Source organism: Astatotilapia calliptera, chromosome 10, assembly GCF_900246225.1.
Source record: "Astatotilapia calliptera chromosome 10, fAstCal1.2, whole genome shotgun sequence".
Taxonomy (NCBI): Eukaryota; Metazoa; Chordata; class Actinopteri; order Cichliformes; family Cichlidae; genus Astatotilapia; species Astatotilapia calliptera.
The window spans coordinates 1,772,810-1,796,541 of NC_039311.1; the positions used below are offsets into that span (position 1 = coordinate 1,772,810).

General features: G+C 42.9%; 1 protein-coding gene across 13 annotated transcripts in view; it reads left to right on the forward strand.

Moving 5' to 3' along the window:
• The first annotated feature begins 19,570 nt into the window (after nucleotides 1-19,570).
• The window catches only part of auts2a (activator of transcription and developmental regulator AUTS2 a), a 349,430-nt gene continuing 345,268 nt past the window's right edge, over nucleotides 19,571-23,732 (forward strand). For 7 of the 13 annotated variants that reach the window (XM_026183216.1, XM_026183220.1, XM_026183225.1 and 4 more), the window contains exons 1-2: nucleotides 20,393-20,601; nucleotides 22,619-23,352. In XM_026183216.1, coding sequence (XP_026039001.1) covers nucleotides 23,065-23,352 — 288 coding nt within the window. In that variant the 5' untranslated portion in view covers nucleotides 20,393-20,601; nucleotides 22,619-23,064. Of the gene's footprint in view, nucleotides 19,672-20,161; nucleotides 20,294-20,391; nucleotides 20,602-22,618; nucleotides 23,353-23,732 lie in introns of those variants that run through there. The other 6 variants (XM_026183221.1, XM_026183223.1, XM_026183232.1 and 3 more) reach the window with 3 other exon arrangements.

A 23,732-nucleotide genomic window follows, 5' to 3' on the forward strand; every position in this document is an offset into this window, starting at 1 on the left:
CCTCTGACGAGCAAAGAAGTGTCTGACAGGCTGACAAAGAATGACTGGCTCCTAGTTCAAAAACAGCATTTCAGCACTTTCAGCTCAAACCTTGATATGATCCATGAAGACCGCATCCTGACGGAGGCTCCTATGGAGGAAAATTATCCCAAAGTACATTGGTTTTCATTTTGGAGGCTTAAAAAGAAGGAAAACGTGAGATATGAGGAAGTGGCTCAACAGCTTCTCTCAGTGAATGTGTCCAAAGCTTTTCATGTGCTGAAGCTTCATTGATTCACACAGATGCAACAGCGCTCGCAGACACATTAGTCTGCAAATACCAGATCGACACACTCGCATGATGTGTATCGATTGCACTCAGAGGTACGAAGAGTGTTAATTCTGTCAGACACAACATCACACTGATGCATTCTGCTTTGAGGATATAACATAATATAATAAGAACATAATAAATGTGATTTAGATATATAAAAAATAGCGTGTCTGGTGGATTCCAACTCCAGCTTATTTTATACAAAGCCATATGTGCTCCTGTGGTTTGGCTCTATGTGGAGCATAACTGAGGCTGCACTGTTACAGCAAGAAGCTGCAGCTCTGTTCTCTGTGATTGTTATTTTAGAGTCATAGCCACTGCAAAGGTAGCCCTGTATTGGAAGGACTGACATGAAAGCATGACATTGTATCCAGCACACATGATTTACATGCATGTCTTATTTTGATTGGGTTAGTAGCATTTATTCTTCGTTCTTCATTTCCACATAGATCGAGGACCAAGTACAGGACACAGAAGATGAGACGAAAGTGACGAAAGGGAGCCCTTTATTCAAGTTTTAGGGATAAAAAGTCCAAAGATATGAAGATAATCCAAAGCACAGCTGTATACACAGGAAATAACAACATATACTTTGACTGTGGACAGAGCTCTATATACACAGAAGACTGAATACTAATGAGAAACAGGAGGGAGAGGAAAACACCGGCTAACGCGATTAACAACAGGCAAAACTAACCAGGGAGCCATTGAAGGGCAGACAGGAAGCCAAACAGGGCACTATCAACCCTTCAAATTAAAACAGGAAACAAACAACACTAAACAGAATGGATGTGATGAGTATGAGACAGTCTACTCCTCACTCGTCTCCACTGCAGGTAGCTCCACACGTTTGATTTGGCAGTTTTATGGTGAAAGCCATTTCACATCTCCAGCTGGAACCTCCAACATTTGTTATGTGAATGTGCAAACGTGACGGAGCCACACATCACTGCCAAACAGCCATGAACTAAAAACTAAAATGAGTAGAACTGGTTTAAAGACTTGATAATGCCTCACTTAACAGTCACATAAAACTAGAATAATGAGAAATTGGAACAAAACATCTGAAAATTCACCAAACAATAAAATAAATTAAGACTCAAATACATAAACTAACAATCCAAGACAGGAAAAACAGCACAGTCAGAGAACTGTGGCAGCTTTAAGTCAGTGATATGTTTTATGTTGTGCAAACTAGTGATTCTTTTTATTAGGATTGTGGACTTAAAGCGAAATCTAAAGCAATGCATGCTCATGAAATAAATAGTCTAAAATGGCCTTGCATGGTACATATAGGTATCTGATTTTAAAACTCCCGTGATGAAGGGACGACCTCCTTTTTAGCTACTGTGTGAAGAGGTGTGTTACAGAGGGACATTTCCCTGTGCTGCTCTGCAGGAGGTTCGAACACATGGAGATAAAACAATATAATGAGCCGTCGCTGGTATGTGTGTTTGTGCAGCTGTATGCCAACCGTGTCTTTATCTAGCGTACGTCTCCTGTGATGGTCGACATTCAGTCTCTCAGAGCTGGTGGTGTTCAGGGTCAACATGATGCTTTTTTTTCTCCCTCAGGCATAGTGCTGTCAGCTTCACCCTGTCACAGCAAAGGTAACTACATGGAACAAACAAGGGCAACGGCCACCTTTTCATTCAGCAGGTTGATGACAGGAATCAGCAAAAACAGGACAGTCGCTGTCTGACACGCTCGGCACCGTGGTGCTCCATTTCCTTTTGCTTTTTCTCACATGTGCTCTCAGAAGAAGATCATCAGTGTTCGATTTCCAAAAATATCAGCGCTGATACTAACTGTCTAATAAACGGTCGTCAGTGAAGTGTGTTTAGGTGACGTTCAAACAGTCGGTGTGCAGTGTCTCTATTGTGCTTGGCAGAAAAGCCAAACAATGCTCCGGCTTTCAAATCTCCAGATATTCTGTTCTGCTCCACGCTGATGCAACAGCTACCAACAATATGCAGAAGTGCAGCTGTGCTGAGGCGCTTGGCCTCCTTCCTGCTGCTTCTTTGTTCCCTCTTCTGTCCCTCATGCCACCTTTCTGCTGCTGTCTTTCTGTGACATAGCTCCTTATATTAACCGGCCGTGTTTCTAACTTACACCTATTATGCGCGAACACACATCTGGACTGTAGCCGAAGCGCCGTGAGGCACGAGTGGGGGGTGGGCAAAGGTTTGACGGGAGACAGCAACTGTTGCTTAACAGACAAGTGGTGAAATGCATGCTGGTGTAATTGCAGTGAAGGGATAATTTGACAGGCGCTTGGTTACATTGCTCTTACTCTCCCAGAATCCTTACTCTGACACTCGCGCTGCATCCAAACAAGCTACACAAGCATTACAGCATCACCCTTGTTCTTACAGACTTACCTCCAGGTAAACCCCTGTCATATTCCTACGCCTGTTATCACATTTCTTCTTCTATTAAAGTCATCTGTGTTTAGAGGTAGTGTATATAATCAGTGTCAAGACATTTCAGTGCAGGAGGAGGTAATGCGTCTGTGGCATATTATTTCTCAGAGAAAGGTTTCTGTTCTTATTTTGCTGCAACTGACAGTGCAATTCATCACTCGCAGGTCTATGAGAATACCTTATTTAAACAATGCCAGTGCATCATTGCTCAAGGACTAAAGAGAAGGAGCATTGCATACCAGCCAAACATTTCATCTTTCATCTTTTCCTTTTTTTTGTGTGTGTGTGTGTGTGCTCTCTTTCTCGGGCAAAATGAAGCCGTCTCACTTGTGTTTCCTTCTGCTCAGACTCCTGCTTTGCTCAAGGACATGGAACTGAATAAAACATGACGGACATCCTGTCAACAGAGAAGCCAGGCTGAGATCGGGAAGGGAAATAGAAAAGCTCACCTCTGCTTACAGTATTTGTTGGTGTGACTCAGACGTGTCAGTTATTGGTGCATCTTGAGGTGGTGTAAACCCTCATTTCAGGATCTGAAACAATTTGTAGCTTCACCAGCTACCAGTCGTCTTTTATCAAAGCGGAATTTCTTCATCTTATACATTAAAACTGTACATCTGCTGGTTACTCAGGCAACTGCCCTGGGCTCTGTTAACACCAATACTTAATATAATCGTAACGTTCTTCTGCTCATAATCCAACACTGATCTCATCCCTTGCTGAGGATTCTCCTCCTTCCAACCTCAAACCTATGTCACATTTCCTCCAGCTCTCTCGCCGGTTTATTTCTCCTCCCAGATACATCAGACAGAAAGCCTTTCACACACTCCACCCCCCACCCGCCCCTCTGAGCTGAAGTGGCATGATGTACGACTTTACACCAGGCCTTCTGGCCCCGTTGCCATCGCTGCAATCACATGGAGCTAAAGTCATAACCTAGGAGGAAAAAATACTCATACACATGTGCAGTGTTGGGAAGGTTACTTTAAAAATGTATTCCACTACAGATTACAGATTACAATTTACAGATTACATGCCCCAAAATGTATTTTGTAACGTATTCTGAACACTTTGGATTATTTAATATATTATCATGCTTTTTACAGCTACATGAATGTCCTATTGCTGTGTGATTTATCACTATTACTGAAGGTTACTCTCCACCAACACCAACTAGATGTTTAAATCTTCATATAAATGAGTAACAGTAGGTGGACATTAGGTAAGGCTGCACTTTCTGCAGCGATCTCGTATAGAAACTATTCCTCGCGTATATAAAACAGGTCCGCGGCTCCGAACCGTAGTAAAGGGACCTCTGGCTGATACGTCGGGTTCATGTCGGGCTCGTAGCTGAAAACTAGCTTTACTTTGTTGTCTGGGTCAAGTTTTAGACAGAGAGAGGATTTGAAAGGCTGCTGCAACAGAACTTATTGTTTCAGAGGAAAACAGGAACACAGTGTACAGTCGAGTCAATTCAACTCAATTCAATTTTATCTATATAGCGCCAAATCACAACAAAAGTCGCCTCAAGGCGCTTCATAGATACAGAGAAAAGCCCAACAATCATATGACCCCCTATGAGCAGCACTATGACGACAGTGGGAAGGAAAAACTCCCTTTTAACAGGAAGAAACCTCCGGCAGAACCAGGCTCAGGGAGGGGCGGGGCCATCTGCTGTGATTGGTTGGGGTGAGAGAAGGAAGACAGGATAAAGACATGCTGTGGAAGAGAGACAGAGGTTAATAACAGATATGATTCAATGCAGAGAGGTCTGTTAACACATAGTGAGTGAGAAAGGTGACTGGAAAGGAAAAACTCAGTGCATCATGGGAATCCCCCGGCAGCCTACGTCTATTGCAGCATAACTAAGGGAGGATTCAGGGTCACCTGGTCCAGCCCTAACTGTATGCTTTAGCAAAAAGGAAAGTTTGAAGCCTAATCTTGAAAGTAGAGATAGTGTCTGTCTCCTGAATCCAAACTGGAAGCTGGTTCCACAGAAGAGGGGCCTGAAAACTGAAGGCTCTGCCTCCCATTCTACTTTTAAATACTCTAGGAACAACAAGTAGGCCTGCAGAGCGAGAGCGAAGTGCTCTAATAGGCTGATATGGTACTACAAGGTCATTGAGATAAGATGGGGCCTGATTATTTAAGACCTTGTATGTGAGGAGCAGGATTTTGAATTCAATTCTGGATTTAACAGGAAGCCAAAACAGGAGAAATCTGCTCTCTCTTTCTAGTCCCTGTCAGGACTCTTAACAGCTTACTTACAGCTGGGCTGGTCAGGCTCTCTGTTTGGCTGCAGTGGTTATTATTATATTTACATGCTTCCAGCTCCTACTTTTCCTTTCTCTCCCTCCTCGCTCACAGACACATCACAGGTATGGCAGTCCATTCTCCCTGCAGCACGGACTACACTGCCCATCAGGCTGCATGCTTTAGGGTGACGCCTGTAACACTCTGCCTGTTGCCTTCATGTTAAATCATTTTAAAAAATATTTCTTCACGTCATTGTGAGATGAGATTATTAGATTGAGACACGGACATTTAAACCTCTTAATGCGTGTTTTCTTTGGGTTTCCACCGGCGTGGAATTACCAAAAACAGAGAGGACATAGCCTAACATATGAAACAGGAAAAGACCGCCGTGTAATCCATTTATTTCAACAAAGTAACTGTATTCTGAATACCACCTTTTTAAATGGTAACTGTAACAGAATACAGTTACTCATAGTTTGTATTTTAAATACGTAACGGCGGTACATGTATTCCGTTACTCCCCAACACTGCACATGTGCTGTGAGGTACATCAATACACGCTGCGATTATATACTATGAATCTGTCCATAAAAATGAATAGTGATGTGTTTCATCACAGTCCTGCGAGCAACTAATTTTGATTGGTTATAACATGCTTGTGATATTTTAGGGCTTAACAAGCACTTGGTTTTAAAATGTGTCAAATATGATTAGCTCTGAGTGAGTGTGCGTGTATTTATGGAGTTATTCATTCTTTTAAACTTCATTGGAACAAGATGTCTGTGACGGTTCTCAGTCATCCAGGTCATCATAGTCTAAGGAGCTTGGAAAGAAAAGCGCCTGGACTTGAAGTTGCTTGAAACATTGTAACGAGGCAGAGCAAGTAGATATTTTACAGAAGCAGAAATACCACAGTGCAGAAAATACCTACAAGTTGTTTGCTGGCACGTCTTCTGTCAGAAATAGCAAAGGTAAGTGGCTGTATAGTATCTCTGGGCTCTGTTGCTATGACCACTTTTAGTCTGAGATTTAGCAGAATTGTAAAAAGCAGTTTCGTTACATGATAAATTTGCCCATTTTCCTCCCTGAAACTGTAGTCGCAAGCTTTTTGCTTCACTTATCAATACAAGAGAAACATTTCAGTGATATGTTGCTTAGATCTTGCAGTTCTGGCTCCTCAGCATTACCGTTTATAGATGAACGGCCTCATCTTATCAGTTTAGTTAAACTTCTCAGTGAGGATACAGCTGTGTCTGTGCGCATGTGAGGAAAAGGGATACTGTACATACGCTGACCTCATTATCTAGATATAGATCTAAGGAAAAGTGTAACATTTTTGGGAACACAGCCACTGACGAAGGGTGTAATTCATCCATTCGTCTATTGTGGATGTGAAAATAATGAATATTAAATAAACATGTAAAAAGTTAGCATTAATACAGCCATTTGGGAAATAGTTTTTGCTTTTCGCTTCTTAAAAATGACAATTTGTGTCTAAAATACCTGAAGTTATGCAATACTCAACTTGTACTGTAATTATTTCTTTGTTTCCAGTAAAAACCTGACGTGTTACCACCTCATTCTAGTGTGCTTGATATGCTTTAAGTTTGTATAGGTAAATATAATTACACTGTCATTAAAAAAAAAATCAATTTAATTAGAGAGCAATTAGGCCCTTAGCTGCTTGCCGAATTATAAAGTGTTACTGGAAGTGTACTTATTTCCATCCTCTTACCAAACTTTAATTTCCTTAAATAAACATTTGAACTTTGGTCCACAGACTCATAAATGTTAAGCTGTAAGAGAAATCCAGATCTGCCCATTAGTACAAAACGATCTTTCTTTGACACACGTAATCAAACAGTTACAGACTCTGCTCACGCTCATTAAACCTGAAACATTGTTTCACATACGTTTATTGTGAGCCCAGGGGCAAATACATTACCGTTTTGGTAAGAACTTCCATCAGTGTGTAATGAAGGGATCATCACGGGAGGCTGTTATTAGAGCCAGCGTGTCTGCCGTGGCTGCTGACTCGGAAATTCTTCCACTCGTACGTTCATGCTCTGTGGAGCCATGGATTAAATGTGGGTGGGGGGGGTTTGGTAAATATTTCATTCTTTTTGTTGCTATAACAGTTCATTTGGTGCTTTTAAATTAAACACTTCTTGATGTAAATGATAAAATCATCCATTATCCTGGCTGCTTGGCTCTGAAATGCAATTTCCTCAAGTCACTTAAATTCTCTCCAACAGCTGTGCCGCTGACCTTACAAGAGAGTCGGAGGGATCCTTTCAACTAGTGCAATTAAAAGAACAGCGGGATATAGATTTCCGTTGGTTCGATAATGTGGTTAGGAGAATTATAATGTGTGTGACTAATGGTACGCTTGCAGTATTTAAGCTTGCTTCTCATTAATATGCTAAGCAGCCAGCACTAGCTTTGTCTTTAACACTGCTCCTCAGATCATTGTTCAATGCTGGGCTCAAATCTTACACCCTGCCCATCTTGCCGGACATACGCGTTGAGATTTCACATTGTTCAGATAACTTTTACAGATATCAGTGGAGCTGGAGAAGTCTTTGGGGCTGCAGGCGTGCCGGTGAGTTTCCCTGTCACAAAGGTTGTAGAAGTGGTTTTGGAAGTGTGGGTCAGAGATTAGATGAAATCTAATAATCCCCCATATCATTCCTCAAAGCACGAAACAGCCGTGGTTAATGATGAATGGCTTATTGATCATAAAGAACATTTTTCATGACCCGAATTGCACCCAGACCAGCTCTGTCAAGACCCGACAACCTGCAGTATTTCTAGCCTTGTTGCCAGATTGGACCACTTTGTTATCCATCTGTCACAAGCAGTCTATCAGTTTGTTTTGTAGCTTGCCATTCAGAGCGCACTCCTGCTGAATGTAAGTGTCAAGATACAGCAGGCCCATAATCGATGCCCTTGCCTTCCTCAATGAATTTATGATGCCACGTGGGCCTTTGAAATCCTTCAGAAGTATCCTGTTACCTCTGGGCCGCTAAGATGCCTGCGTGTAATTACAAGCTGTGATCATAACCTACAAGCTCAGAGATAAAGAGCAAAAGGATGCACCATAAACTTTGTATAAGATCTGAGGCAGATTACCATGGCAACCTAGGTACACTTTTAAAGAGTCCAACTCGGTTACTTTGCCTCAGGAACATGATATTCACTGTAGCCATGTTAATAGAGCTCATCAGAAGCACTTGTTTCCATAGCAGGTTTTTAATGAACTTTGTGTTACATCGACTCCTGATGTTTTACGGCTTTTAAAGAAGAAAGCTAATGAAAGAGTTTGACATTAGCGAACGCGAGTAAAATGATCTGCTACTTTAAAACAAAACAGAGCAAAGCGAAGCCTTTGTTTTGTGTGTGCTGCTTATTGCTCATTAGCACATTGTCAGGAAACCGTTTCACCATCTCAACACAATGTTTTCATTTTTTAGATTTGTTTGCGTCATTTTTTTAATCATTTGAAAGATGATTAAAATCCTCAAAGCACTGGAACCTGACACTTCACTGTTTTCTTAACGAGCTGCCTCGTTCATAGTATGTAATGTGTTACGATACCTACATGAATAAAGTTAAAGAATAAATAATTAGTGACTTCGGTAATGGGATTGGTCAGAAGCCTGGATTTAAAGACTGCAGGAGAGTGGATTCTAAATAATGAAATGCATTTTACTGTATTTTTTCCAGCAGCTGACCTGTAAAGAGATAAGAGTGCATAGCCTCAGGATGTCTGATTTACAAACACTCATTCAGACGTTTTGTGCTGTGTGGTCGTAATGTTGTGGCTAATCACGTAAAAGCCCATCATCAGACTAAATCTGGGCTGTCTACAGTTGCTTGGCTTGAGTGGGTGTCACTGGCTTGTTTTCTATGAGCAAACCACTTACTGCCGGGGACACTGGGGTTTGCATAAAGAGTCTGCAGCGGGAGATGGCAGCTGCACCGTCAGCCGTTTTACCTCGCGCCGATGCGTTTGAACAGACGACGCCAGGAGTATGAGAGTCATTTTTCATCTGATTTGAGAATTCCACACTCAGATCAGTGCGCACAGGCGTTACAGTGTCCACCTAGCCAGCAGAAACAAAACCTGTGAACCGTGTACCAGTTTACTCAGACAGCAGCAAGGTCAGAGGCACTCGACTCGCTCACAGTAGCTCACTCTGCAAGGCCTTCGAAACAAACAAATCCTTTTGTGCCAAAGTAGATGAGAGCAGGTGTTTTCCCATCTTTCCTCATGTGTTGCTTTGACGTGAACATTATCGGAAACATGGCTGTCACGGTGTGGCCACGCCCAGGAGGTTTGTGTTTTTTCTGCTCCTCTATCACACTAAACATCCCTTTGAGTTCTAGGGAGAACGGTGGGTTCTGTGCAGTTCTGCTCAGGATTTCCTCATCATCTCACGAGTATTTAAGTGCTGCGTCGATTTACTGCCATGGTGATAATCAGGCCTCTTTTGTCTGCTACCTCTGTGTCCGCTTCTAGAGAAAGGACGTTACCCAAGACTTACCTGCCTGCCCACTCTCCACCTTCACACCATTCACCCTTCTGAAAGCCAGCCTGCCCTCCAAAGAGTACGGCAGCTAATGCAGTTCTCCACCTCTTTCCACAAAACGCATATCCACCCTGGCCTCAGCTAACGTCTCCTCTCGTCTCCCACGGAGCTCCCGGTTGTGTCGCTGCTGTCAAAACAAAGTCTCAGTTTTCAGATTTGTTCCTTATTGAGAGCTGGCTGTTTTTTAATAAAACTTTTAAAACTACCAGCAGTGTTTTGAGTTTGCATTGACCAAAATTTGACAGTTTAAAAGTGAAATCATCAGATCAGTAAGACTTCCTCTACTGACTGATTAATTTAATTGATTTATTTTGCAATGTGACATTTTCAGTCATTAAGGAGGAGGATTTCTGTTTCCATGCCTTTTTCAGAGATTCACTTATCACTTGGCAGTGCATCAGTCCTGAACAGCAACTTAAGAGTAGAAGAGTAGAGCTGTGTGTGCATGTGTTTGATTTTTTAATGATTGGAACTCATGTTTACGTGTTGTTTAAATGATTAAACTGATATGTTGGGAGAGAGACTCGATATTTGAATTATAATTGTTCCATTTGCTTTGACCTGTATCCCATGCAAATCCAAATGTAACTTGAAAACAACTTGGTCCAATTATATCAGTCAAACGTCAGTTTAAAAATGTGTTTTTCAGATAAATATAAATTGCACTCCTCCCACCACACAACAACCTGACAGCATCCAGCGCCCGAGTTGTCGTTTATCTCAATAAAAATGAAAGTGTGCTTTGAGAGCAGCTCATCTGAGCTGCAGCGTGCAGCAAAGCAGCCCTGTCAAGACAGAGATATTTTCTGCAGCTGGCATATGGACGAGATCGAGGCTGAGCCAGTACAGATGGAGCTTCTTGTTGCTCCCCATCAGCACGTACCGTCTGCGCAGTCTCGTGGGAATCTCAGTGAAGAGATTTGCTCGGCGTTTAATAAAACTTTCACTGGAACCAAACAAGTGTCACCCTTAATAATCCGCTTTTAATTGCGTGGATTTCAGTTTCCATGTTGTGAATGCGCATTAGTGTGATTGCAAAGACTTGGGGCATTTTAAATTGCCGGTGTTTTTGATTCCACAAAATGGAAAAGCAATGATCAGAATCCCTCTGAAACTTTGAATTTAAACATAATGTAATACTATATATGACTACAGTTGTTGCCTTTGCCAGCTGCTGCCATCCTTCTTTGTCATGATGTATGTGACCCTGTTTTCCTCGGTAACACAACCTGTATACAGCAAGATAATATGTCACACGTCACAAAGCTCAAATCATCTCAGGCTAGTTTCTTGAACATACAGCGTCAACAAATCTGTCATGTCAGCATGGACCAATATCTCTGAGGACGCGTCTGCAGCTCCTGCGGGACTGAAGTGTATGTAACTCCAAGATTTAACATCAGAGTCATACTAATGCACAGTGATCTCGTGTTACGCTCTTCTGATCGACATCTTTACGTATTAATTTACGTTTTCTTTTTTGTTTTACATGGATTGTGTTTTTAAAGGCAAACCATATCATTTGGGCACCAGATCAAATCCTCAGAAGAGAAGTTTACTGGAAAGAGATCATCCTTCTGATCCCCATAATCTGTCTGGGAACAACGCCTCTCCATTATGAAAACAGAAAACAAGCATTACGAGTGTTATCCCCAGGGCTGCCTGCTACTCTGTGCTACATGTGATTTCACTCTTGTTGTGTAGATGTTTTGTTTTGTTAGCAGAGCTAACAGTTTCCATGTTTCTGCTACACTGTGTGTTTATGGGCACATAATGAAAGACATGCTGTAAAAACATAGTCACCCTGGAGGCTTGATTCTGATGACGCCAGCTTCCTCCGTAACGCTCTGCTGTGTTTGGTGGGTCAGTAAATTAATGACTCCTCTCCAGTGATGCAAGCCAAAGGACAGAGTCGTACTGTAGACGTCTCGCCCCTTTTCCCATCTTTTTCCCACCTCCCCTCACTCCTGGGAACCTCCCGCGCCCACCATGCAAGGAAAAACATTACCCATGTTATTTTGTCTTTTACAATCCACTTCATTTAGAAGCTTACAAATCCTTTTAAGGTGATGTTGTGCGCATCGCATAGTTACTGCAGGGGTAGAGGGAGGGATCTCTAATGGTAATACTAATGCGTCCTCTGCCCTGAGGGGAGATGGGCCACTGTAATTGGAAAACAACCCCCCCAGCCTGCGGGAAAATAAAAACTTTTATAAATAAAACCTTTCTTTATGAAAGGCTGTAACCTAATTCTTAACCGTTATTAGCTATTCACTGGAAATTAAACTGGTAAAAAAATCTAATTAGATTAAAAAAAAATTTTTTAAATTAAGTCCCCACCTTCTTATCAGCCCGCCCCTCCCTGAGCCCGGTTCTGACGGAGGTTTCTTCCTGTTAAAAATCAGTTTTTCCTTCCCACTGTCGCCAAATTGCAAAGTGTGCCAAATCAGAGTCATCTGATTGGTGGGGTGTTTACCTTACATACTTATTTAAAGCACTTTGTAAATAAAACTGGATTGTACTGTTTCCACACTCTATGTATTCTAGGGTTTGGGTGGGGGCGGTAGCCCCAAGGTTAACAAAAGGACAGGAAGTATTAGGTGACAGGTGGGGGCCTGCATCGTGCAACCTTCAAAGGGAGCCTGTTCAGTGGATGTCAGTTGTAGCTGTGAGTAATGGGTTGGATTTGCTAGCGAGAGAAACTTTGACAAATCAAGAAAAGGTGTCGAATTGCTCTGGAGAAGCTTGTGGAAAAAATGAACGCGTAGGTCATCGTTACAGCGTAAGCTCGAGAAACAAGAACAGACTGCTGAACGAGTGATCCACGTCCGAGGAATAATTTACACACGGCTCCGCACCAGAGCCAGGCTCCGGCTTTAATTTGAACCTTCATTATTTATGAATTTGACATCGTAATAGCAGAAATACTGCAACACATTCCCAACCTCACAGTCCCTCTGAAGACTCCATGACTTCATTATACTGGAATTGAAAACACATGCTTCTCTCAGGCCTCAGTTGTACTCGACAAGAGTAAAGCAGACTGAAATCAGTCTGTTTTATCTCAAGTGGCTCAACTTGATGTTGAACTTGTCGTCTCATGAATTAGTTAGTGCTGAATGTTTCTGTAATTGAGCCGTAGATGTGCTTTTCAAATAACACCATTTCTGTGCTTTGTTTGCCGTGCTCACATCTGACAGCATCTTTAGTTTAAAAAGCTGTATGCTGTTGTTTTACTAGGTCAGCTATCATTTTCAATATTTGTACTTGTCATTCAAAGAACTTATTTGTGGTCCATGTTGCTGGAGATAAACATAGCAGCGTGTTTGCTTTGTGTTATTTTCTGTTTCCATCTGTTTTCATATCATTCCTTGCCCTCGTGTTTGGACGCTTCTTCTGGTGTGTATGCACAGATATAGAAAAGCCCAGCATCAGAGAGAAAAAGAAAGAATAACAGCTCAAGTGCATCGACTCATCTGGTGAAATAATGAATACACGTGTAAATGATTTCCTCTTCGAGCCGAACATGCAGCGAAAGGTCATCGTTGGCATTTCAAATGAGTGCGAGTTCACAGAGATGTATTTTAAACTCGGCACGCGTTAAATAAATGCTGCACTTACCTTCTAAGACTTAAAAGAACCCGTGACAGCCAGCTATTATTTGTTCACTTCTTCAACAGCACCTTTTCACAGCAGTTAATGGTGTTACTAATTACACCACCAACCCGACTGTGAGCACGCTCGCGCTGTTCCAGGACACAGAAGTGCAAGAAGCTAAACAGACTCCTTCTGCACACCTTCGTTCTTCAGAAAGGTCGTAGTTATTGAAAATATACTCACAGAGAATGTTCTACTGATAGACGGATTATCAAATAGCTTTTTACTTTTAGCAGCTTTGATCTTGACCAAGGCACATGCTGTACTCTGCTCTGTTGCTCTGATAGCAACCAGTGTTTGATTTTAGTGCATTTAAATCCCCCCAAAACTGATTTTTGAATAAAATCTCAATAAAAACAACTGGCAATGATTTGCTGATGATTTAAACCCTCAATTTAAAATGATTTCATCATACAGGACAAAACAGTTTTTGGAAACTACGTGCTGACTTAGAACTCAGCAATACAGAGTGCATGAGGGGCATGTTTACCACCGTCTCAGAATCAGAATCAGAATACTTTATTGATCCCTGGGGGAAATTATTTTTTGTTACAGTGCTCCATTTTAAACCAACATTAAGACAAGACAGACAATACACTAAGAATAGTACAATATATACATATATATACATACATACATACATAAGTCACTTATAAATAAATAGTTGGAAAAGAAACATGTGTAGTTGTAGCAGCAAACAGTGTGTTAAGTGGATGCGTTGTACAGGGAGCCACAGGCAGGAATGATTTCCTGTGTCGTTCAGTGGTGCTTTTCGGTAATCTCAGTCTCTCACTGAACGAGCTCCTGTGACTGACCAACATGTCATGGAGTGGGTGGGAGGTGTTATCCAACATTGTCTTTATCTTGGACAGCATCCGGCTCTCCGACACCACCTTGAGGGAGTCCAGCTCCATCCCCACAACATTGCTGGCCTTACGGATCAGTTTATTAAGTCTGTTGGCATCTGCGACCCTCAGCCTGCTCCCCCAGCATGCAACAGCATAGAGGATCGCACTGGCCACCACAGACTCATAGAAAACCCTCAGCATTTTCTGGCAGATGTTGAAGGACCTCAGTCGCCTCAAAAAATAGAGACGACTCTGGCCCTTCCTGTAAAGTGCTGTGGTGTTTTTAGCCCAGTCCAGTTTATTGTCAATGTGTACTCCAAGGTATTTATAGTCCTCCACAATGTCAACACTGACCCCCTGGATTGAAACAGGGGTCAAGTGTTTCCTGGTCTTCCTGAAGTCCACGATCAGTTCCTTGGTCTTTGCCACGTTGAGCTGCAGATGATTCTGCTCACACCACGTGACAAAGGAGTCGACCACAGCCCGGTACTCTGTCTCATCATCCCTGCTGATGCATCCAACCACCGCAGAGTCATCAGAAAACTTCTGAAGATGGCAGGTCTCTGTGCAGTGGCTGAAGTCTGTGGTGTAGAGGGTGAAGAGGAAGGGGGAGAGGACACTCCCCTGTGGTGCCCCTGTGTTGCTAATCACCTTGTCAGACACACACTGTGGGAGACGTACATATTGTGGTCTTCCTGTCAGGTAATCAACAATCCAGGACACCAGAGAAGCATCCACCTGCATCGCTGCTAACTTATCACCCAGGAGGGTCGGCCTGATGGTGTTGAAAGCACTGGAAAAGTCAAAAAACATGACCCTCACAGTGCTCGCCGGCTGGTCCAGATGGGTGTAGACACAATTGAGCAGGTAGATGATGGCGTCCTCTGTTCCGAGACGAGGCTGATAAGCGAACTGAAGGGGATCCAGATGTGGTCTTACTATGGGTCGCAGCTGGTCCAGGATGAGCCTTTCCAGCGTCTTCATGATGTGGGAGGTCAGTGCCACGGGCCTGTAATCCTGGGGGCCACTGGGACGTGGTGTCTTTGGTACAGGGACGAGGCATGATGTCTTCCACATCACCGGGACCCTCTGCAGACTCAGACTCAGCATAAACAGATTATGAAAGACTCCACACAGCTGGGGGGCACAGGCCTTGAGGACAAGGGGACTCACTCCGTCTGGTCCAGCAGACTTGCCTGAGTGAAGTCTCCTCATTTGCATCTCAACCTGGTATTGAGTGAAGGTGATGGGTGGGGGAGGGGTGTCAGGAATCTCACAGGAGGCAACATGTGAAGAGAGAGGCTGGCACAGTGGTGTGGCTCTGGATTCCAGGCTGACTGCAGGTGAGGTTGTGGGGGTGGGAGCAGACACTGTGGTGTCGAATCTATTGAAAAACAGATTCAACTCGTCGGCTCTATTCTCACCTCCCTCAGCTCCCCTGCTGTTGGTTGGCCTGAATCCAGTGATGGTCTTCATGCCCCTCCACACTCGTCTCGTCTTCTTCATCACTCTTAGCATTTGGAAACTGATTTCTGTGGTTTTAGAAAGCAAAACGTTTTTCCAGCTTGATATTGAGTTTCAGCTGCTCACCAGTTCAGGACCTCTCTGGTTAGCAGCAGCTCTGGACTACAGACAGGCCATCAGGGTAGCTAAATAAGCACTGAGACTCTTTGATAGCATCATATACTACTCAAAAATCTCTAGATATCATTCAGCATTGATGGGACTGCCATGTGCATTAATACACCCCCGGACCATAACAGAAGCTGGAATTTGAACTGAAAGCTAAAAACCACTTGGTCCCCGTCCTGTTTAAAATGCATTTGCGTCTCCAAAATTAATTTCAAATTTTGATTGGTCACATTTTCCCTCTTTCCCTTGAATTGGGTTTGGACCCACTGAGGGTGACTGGGTCTTAAATTTGCCAACACAACCGTCCATCTGTTTTGAATGCACTGCTGTCTGAAGGTCCAAATATAGTTCAGTGTGAGCGTGTGGCCTTTGTCTGAACGCTGATGCTTTTAACAGTATTACCGTACTGTGTACTGCAGATAATGAAACTTTAGGTGGAGCAGTTTTGCTCATAAATTGTTGAATTGTTGAAATGACGTCTTTGACAGGATGCTAAAGCTCTCTGCAGTTTTCCTCTTGACTTTTGTTTACGTCCTCCACCTTTAACCTCCTATAGGACCTAGGATCACATTTTGGGTTATTTGGACCAAAATATTCAATTTTGCTCTACAAGGGCCTGATGTCCACTTACGAGAACATTATACTGCAACTGTTCTATCGAAATTTTAAATGAATATCCTCATATGTGGCTCTGATTTTTCCTAAAAACAAAAGTAAGGTAAAAAAAAAAATCTGGTAATTCTTTGTTTTTACATTCATCGGGCCCCAATCAGCCCAAAACTCAAAGAGAAATTAAAAATGCTGCTGTGGAAGAGTTCGGGTCTTAGGAGGTTAATGTTAGCTCTGACTTAGCTTTCACAAAAGAAACTCTGCTGGACCTGAAGACAAAATGATCATTTCATCTTCAAAATATACAAATAAATTCAATTTCCCATTTCAAACATTTGATTGTTTTTTCTTTGCTCGTTTCAGAGGGTTTAAATTGTTTCCATTCACATTTTGTAAAACAACTTTTTTTGAAATAATCAGTAAATTATTTAAAATTGACGTCCTTTCCACATTTCTGTGACGGCGAATGCGAGTCTTATCCAAAGCCCAAACAGTCAACAATGATTGATTGTGTGAGCCGACTGAGGAGCCACGAGCTAAGAGGATTTTGACAGGCCCCATATATTAAATCCAGAGAGGCTTTTCAGTCCACGCTGTCATCATTACAGGTACAAGCCTCACTCATACTGATCTGTATAATCAATCATACTAATTCACTTTCCTGCTTTAAAAAGTAATTTTTCCATTGAAACATATTCACACATTAGCCTGTGGACGCTTTAAATGCTTCTTCTTCTTTTTTTAATGTGACAGTAGAGACGCATTGAAGCTATTCATAATTTAGGTCAGCTTTTAAACAGCAGGTCATGTGCCACAATTTAGCAGCGAGCATGTCAGATGCCTGTCATGTATTGCTTGCACTTTAAGGTCATTAAGCACTTGTAAGGCCTTCGGGGACAAGTCATTAGTGATGAATATTATACCTCCCACACGCAGTGTGTTAGAGACATTGTAGTCCCCACTATACCTTTGATGAATAGCATCAACAAATCCTATTTGCCAAGTGAACACAACAACACAGAACAAAGAGGCAATAGTGCAGCTACACAGATACAGTGGGGTGAGAACTATTTAAAGTAATAAAGGCTATTATAGGGTTTGCTAGCACAGCTGGAGGAGGAAAAGGAATCTCTTTGTTGCTATGAGTGCTCAGGAAATCAAGCTGTATTGCACCCATACTGTCACTACATCCCAGCTGAGCCTTTTCCCTGACAAGACAAGATAAAAAGGATGAAGATGCACAAATGGGATAAAGGTAAAAGCTGGAAATGAGGAGTGTGTGATAATATGCACGATTCTATTTTGTTAATCCGATTCCTTAATTACTACCATCTGCTGTCTGAAGAGGAAAACAGGAAGTTTTGCATTCTGACTTGGTAATTAAAGATAAATACGCAGAAATGCATTTTCAGGTGGCATAATAGTTGATCTGCGATCGACCTATCCCCTCAGCTTCATCCTGTTACAGACTTCTCAGGCTTGTGTGGTGTGTGGAAAATACCTGTGCTATAAAACAGTCGTTATAAAAGCCTGATTGTGTTGGCTTACTGGATTTTGAGTCTATTTTATAACTTTACTTCTTGAGTTTATTTTCTTCTAGCGTTTCCATTTTCCTGTGTAAAGAAGCCTGATGATTGAATCCAATCACAAAACAATAATAATGCATACTTCATTCATCCCTGTGGGGAAATTACTCTCTCTACATTTGACCCATTCAGTCAGTGAAGCAGTGGGCAGCCGCTAAGCAGGCGCACCGGGGAGCAGTGTGTAGGGATGGTACCTTGCTCAGGGAACCTCAGGGTAGCCGTTCAGTGGATTCGAACCCCCGACCTTCCGATCACGGGGCAACCACTCCACCTTCTGAGCTATCCCTGGCTCAGGAAGACATTATTATAGCAAGCTGGAGACACTACAGCTGGAAAGAATGATCCCTGACTCTTTCGTTGTGCGGAGAGTGGTGAAGGCAGCGGTCAGCGGTCCGAACCAATTATCCAGATGACTACTTCATACATTTACCGAAAATATTTCCACTTTATCAGCCTTCAGATCCCTGGATCCAGTTTGTTGCGTGGCAGTGAATGAAGCTGTGGAGGCACAGAAAGTTTGGGCAAAGGTGTAATTAAAGCTAATTATGGCACGGCAGAGGAGAGGGGAGAGGAGCACATTTATCTTCCCCACAAATGAGCAGAGGCTGGGAGAGCTGAATTAGCTGCCTCGCTGCTGCCTCTCCCCTGCCACACCACTCCTCACAAGGACACTCCTCCTGGAAGACGAGGTGGGGTCAAGTGCATGTGTATCCCCCAGCATTATTCTTACAGGCAGATGGGGTCCCTTGGCCACTGGGCGCTGGGAATTGAAGCACTTTAAGCAAGCTCTGAGCCAAGCCACTCAGCCTCTGCATCATTAGACTGAGCTAAAAATACATATCCCACCCATGGTTGGGTGCAGAGGACCAGTTCACTGACTTTCCCCGATTCCTGTTTGTGAGAGGCGTGACATCCTCCCCCTCTTTTCTTTGTTTTTGTTAGACATGAGTTCCATGAGGTTTTGACACTACACCCAATAAAGCTGCTATTAAATTGAATTATTGTTGAATATAGTACAACTTCACACTGTTGTTGCACTGTTATTAATGCTCACCCCACGGTATTAATGGACCTAAAAATCAATGCATGTTGTGGTAATGCTGCAGTGACATGTGCTGCGAGGCATTCACTCGATCCACATTTATGGAACATAAAGCTGCAAATATTAAAGTTTTAAAAAAATATATTATCTGATTAATTATCTGCAATAAAACATGCATTACTACTTAAATACTGATTTTCAGTTGGCAGACAGTGAAAACATCTTCAGCCACCTTTCTGCATCTAAATATAAATATAACTGTGCTCCTAGGTTATGTTGGTGAGGGTATTATTCACCTGGTATGTCTCCATGCAAGCAGAAGACTTTAAAAGAGCAAAGCATGTTCCAGCAGCCATTGTAAATCTCAGCCTGATGCTTGACTGCTTTTCATGAATGACACTGAACAACCTGAGTGAAGTGACCTGAACTGAATAGATTTATTCCTGCCAAATGGTGCACAACCTGGATGTTGAATAACTCCATGTTTTCTTTCTTTATTACAATATAAATGCAAAACACGACACCAACATAATGAATAAGCTTCAGAACCTTTACTAAAGCGCACGTATTGCTTTGACAGCTTATTGGGGCAACACCGTGAGCGCTGGAGACTCGGGACACGCATAATCTCGTGGCCCCACACATGCAAGTAATTGTGTGATTGCAAAGGCTGGGGTGACTAACAACTCAGTGCTGAGAAGCAGCTTTCCAGGGTAAATATTGTCTTTAAATGTCGAAAATATGCTGTGCTTATTTAGTCTTTTATTATTCATTGCCGCTGCTGTAAGGTCAGACACCACCTGCAGTGCTGGTTGGGTGGAGTTAGTTGGCCACAGGTGTCCTTGAAGCAAGAGTTCATACTTTATGAGAACATTGTAGCTAACGTATCTGTCCTGAAGGAGGGGGATAAATAATGAATTATTTAAAATTACTAAATAATTTGGATGAAATAAAGATACAGTCGCTAAACTAATAATAAAAAATTGAGTTGCTGCTTCTCTTCTCCATAAAATCAATTGTGTGGCTTTGTCTTTAGCTTGGTGGGCGTTAACGACCACAGGCTGCTGTTCAATTGAGTATTTAAGCAATTATGCTAATGAATGCATATTTTACCATTTAATGATAAAGCCGAGGTTCATGAAGTAATGACCGGACACTTTCTTCTAGTATTCATCACCACTTCCTACTTGAACCGTTCACCTGACGCGCATTTGCAATTATTTTGTCACGCATGTACGATAAAAACATTAAAAATGCGCCGGTTGCAAATCATAATTAAGTTCGGAAATAACAAGACTGTACAAAGTGGCTCCAGCACATTTGACTTGCAGCTAAGTTAGTAGCCGTACTGTATCTTTACCGTTACTCGCAGAACAAACGTCCACGGACAGCACTATTTGCGCCGAGGAGGAAGCGTGCAGCCTGTAAAGCGGCACTGCGGCATCGCCGTATCACTGCGCCCCGGTCTCCCTTCTCCGGGATCCTGAAGCTCGGATCTGGGGAGAGGAGGAGGAGATACCCTATGGTTTTCCTTCGCGGGATTTATTTTGCCAGCTCCAAACCTTCTTGTGCTTTATCTTTATTTTTTCTTTAGTGACTGAAGGCCTTCAACTTGTCCGGACGGTCCCTCCCCACTCGCAAGGGTTTGCAATTCTTGGTTTTGCATGACGTGTCTTGGAGCAAAAGGAAAAAAAAGAAGAGAGAGAGAGAGAGAGAGAGAGAGAGAGGCTTGCTTTTGTTGTGTGTCTTATAGTAGAAAATGAAGCTTGGAGAGCCGGAGCAGGAGGCAGTGCCAGTCCGCTGCTGCTGCTGTGGGCTGGACTGGATTACAGAGCCTGAGATCTTTACTGACAGCACAGGCAGACAAAAAGGGACTGTGAGCTGAGACAAGAGAAAGAGTCTTTGCTGAACTGGAAAAGCCAGGGCGAGTGCTAGGACACAGTTTGTGTGTGTGTGTGTGTGTGTGTGTTTAAATAAGCGATATTTTGGGAGCTATTTGCACAGTGTCTGTGTGCCATTAGATGAGTATTGGCATGGGGCATCAGGTTAAAGGCACAGGTACTTAAAAAAGGCTTAGAAGCATTATCACGGTAAAGGTGCATTTGCCTTCTTGGGGGTGTTGTTAGAAGACTGAACATGTACTGTGAAATGAATAGCTGTAAATGGTTGATGCACACTTAATTGTTGGCATGCAGGCTTGTTAGTGCCTTTGTTGTGTATATCTTTGATCAAGCCCCCCAAAATGGTTGTGACTGTGCATGCTTAAAACATTTGTCACTTTGCAGGGTCGAGCAGAGCATACATGCTGCAGAATCCAGATGAGCTCACTACATGACAGCCCGTGTCCAAGGAGACACTGTAAAGTTGAAGATGGTGGTTGACTGTGACAGATTGGTTTTTGGTTTGGGTGGTGATGCAGAAAAGGGTTCATTCCTCTGTGCTTGAAACGTCCACCTGGATTCTGGAGGCTTAGTAAAAGCCTGCAGTTAGTTCGGTCTGAAGCAGTTTTCTTCAACATACGAATACCATTTCTGTGATGTAATGGATGGGAATTATTATTCTGGACACACTGAGAAGCCATATGTGTTTTGGACTACGATGCCAGAGTGACTTTCTGTGGCTTTAGGCCTAGTCTGCTGGGCTGCTCCTGAGAATGATGTAGAATAGCACTGCAAGCTGTTGAATGTTGCATCCTCATATTATAAAGCAGCCAGATGCCTTCAGTGTCAGTGAAGGCAGGCTCTGCTAAGCTCTGCAGCCAAACACAGGATAACCTTAATAAAGGGTCGTGGCATTTGTTTAGAGTGTGTAAAACCTCAAACGCGTGTCTCTGTTCAATTAGACCTACTTTTAATTTGTGAAAGGAGAAGTGTAGTCATGTCTGTGTGCCAAGGTGATGTTTTGAAAGAAATGAATGGTGAACTGAAACAGGTTGTCAGGGGGAATCTGTTAATTTCAGCAATTCATTTATGGATGTCTACAAGTCAAAGCTATATTATTCAAGCGCAGCTCCCAAATATTGACTCGTCTAATTTGTCTTTTATGTCTGTTTATGCTGCAACTTTATTATTAGTGATGTTGCACAGTGAAAGTGAATGAAATGTCATTTCTGATGCATGTGAGTGTGTGCCAAAATGTTGATCATTTGCATTAAAACTAATGTAGTGAGCAGACAAATAGAGTATATTGTTCACCTTGTCAGTTTAATTATTGTAGCAGGAATAGTGCTGAAGCGCTGTCACAGAGTTTACATTTGTAGCTGTCACCAGGCCAAAAATAATCCCAGGAAACTTAAGCCATCGTGTAGCAAAATAACACTGGTGTTATATAATTTACACAAGGAGCTCAATCATTTAAAAACACAGTTTATGTTAGAAAACTTGGCAAAAGCTTTTGCGACACCAGTAAAAGAGCACTTACAACACATAATCATCTCATCTCGGGGCTTAATGACCTGGCAGTGTAAAAAGCACAGTATACTCAGCAGATGCAACTAATAAAACATTCATCTTGCATTATGCACCAAGCCAAGAACCTTCTGTTGTAGCATGCAGCACCTATCGGAAAATGGCTCATTAGCTCCAATGCACTGTTGAACTTGCTGAGTGAACATGTTGCAAATGCATGCACTCTCTCTCTCTGTCCATCTTTATTTTGCAGGAGCGTGAGTTTGCTGACCTTGGGTAAGAGCAGTTCCTGGAGAAGAAAGATGTGGCGGCACCTGCTCATCTCATCACGGCGGGGCACGTTCACTGAGCAGACATTTGCTTTAACTTGAAAAGTCCTTCCCCTGGCAAAATCGACAGCTTGGCGATAACGTGTTTAATAGATCATTTTACACCTCCGCTGTAGGATTTGATGGACTGCCTTTGGGGATCTTTTCGTGAAGCCTAGCTGGGTTCACTGAGTCAGTGCGCTTTTGAGTTTCCCATAAAAGGCTTCATCTGTTGGATATTATGATTACCTTGGATCTATCCCACTGATAACATTCTCTTGGATATTGTGGAGATTCTCCTCAAGGGGGTCTTTGCCCAAGTGGAGGTTTAGCAGTGCCGCGTTGGGCCCTCGAAGGCTTTGATTCCCGGTTAACAGGAGGGTTTATTTGGATGCTTCCAATGAAGGACATGGATGGCCCTCGATCTAGTGGTCTCCGGAAGAAGAGGAAGTCGAGGTCCGAGAGGGATCGGGAGAGGAGATCAAATGGGATACAGAACAACCACGTGAAGGGCTCAGTGTTTCGCTTCTCCTCTGACTCAGAGCGGGAGGGTGACAGGGAGCCCTCGTCGTCCCGACCTCGACCTCCACGAAGAAAGCGGAAGGAGTCTACTTCTGCCGAAGAGGACATCATTGACGGCTTTTCCATCACAGGGTTCGTGACCCTCGAGGCCCTGGAGGTGAGTTCTGTACCACGGAGTGGGAGGGGACTTGTTTGCACTTACACATTAAACTCGAGCTGTCAGACGGTGTGTTCTGCTGAATGGATCGGTCAGGTACTTTTGTTTTTAGCTCCTACCTGTGTGTTTGGCTGTGGTGTGAGCTGGTGTTCAGCAGATGCAGGCTGATGTTGTCTGGATGAGTTTTCTTGCAAAGCCTCACACCAGATGAAGTATGTTGAGCTATGGTTGTAGAAGCTGTTGTGCCTTTGTGCGCTTTGGCACGAGAGAGCAATTTGATCCATGTTACAACAGTTTATTCACTGGTGGTAATTTATTATGTGCTGGCTATCCATTTTCCTTGGCTGACCTCCAGTGATATAGTTCTACATTATGACTTG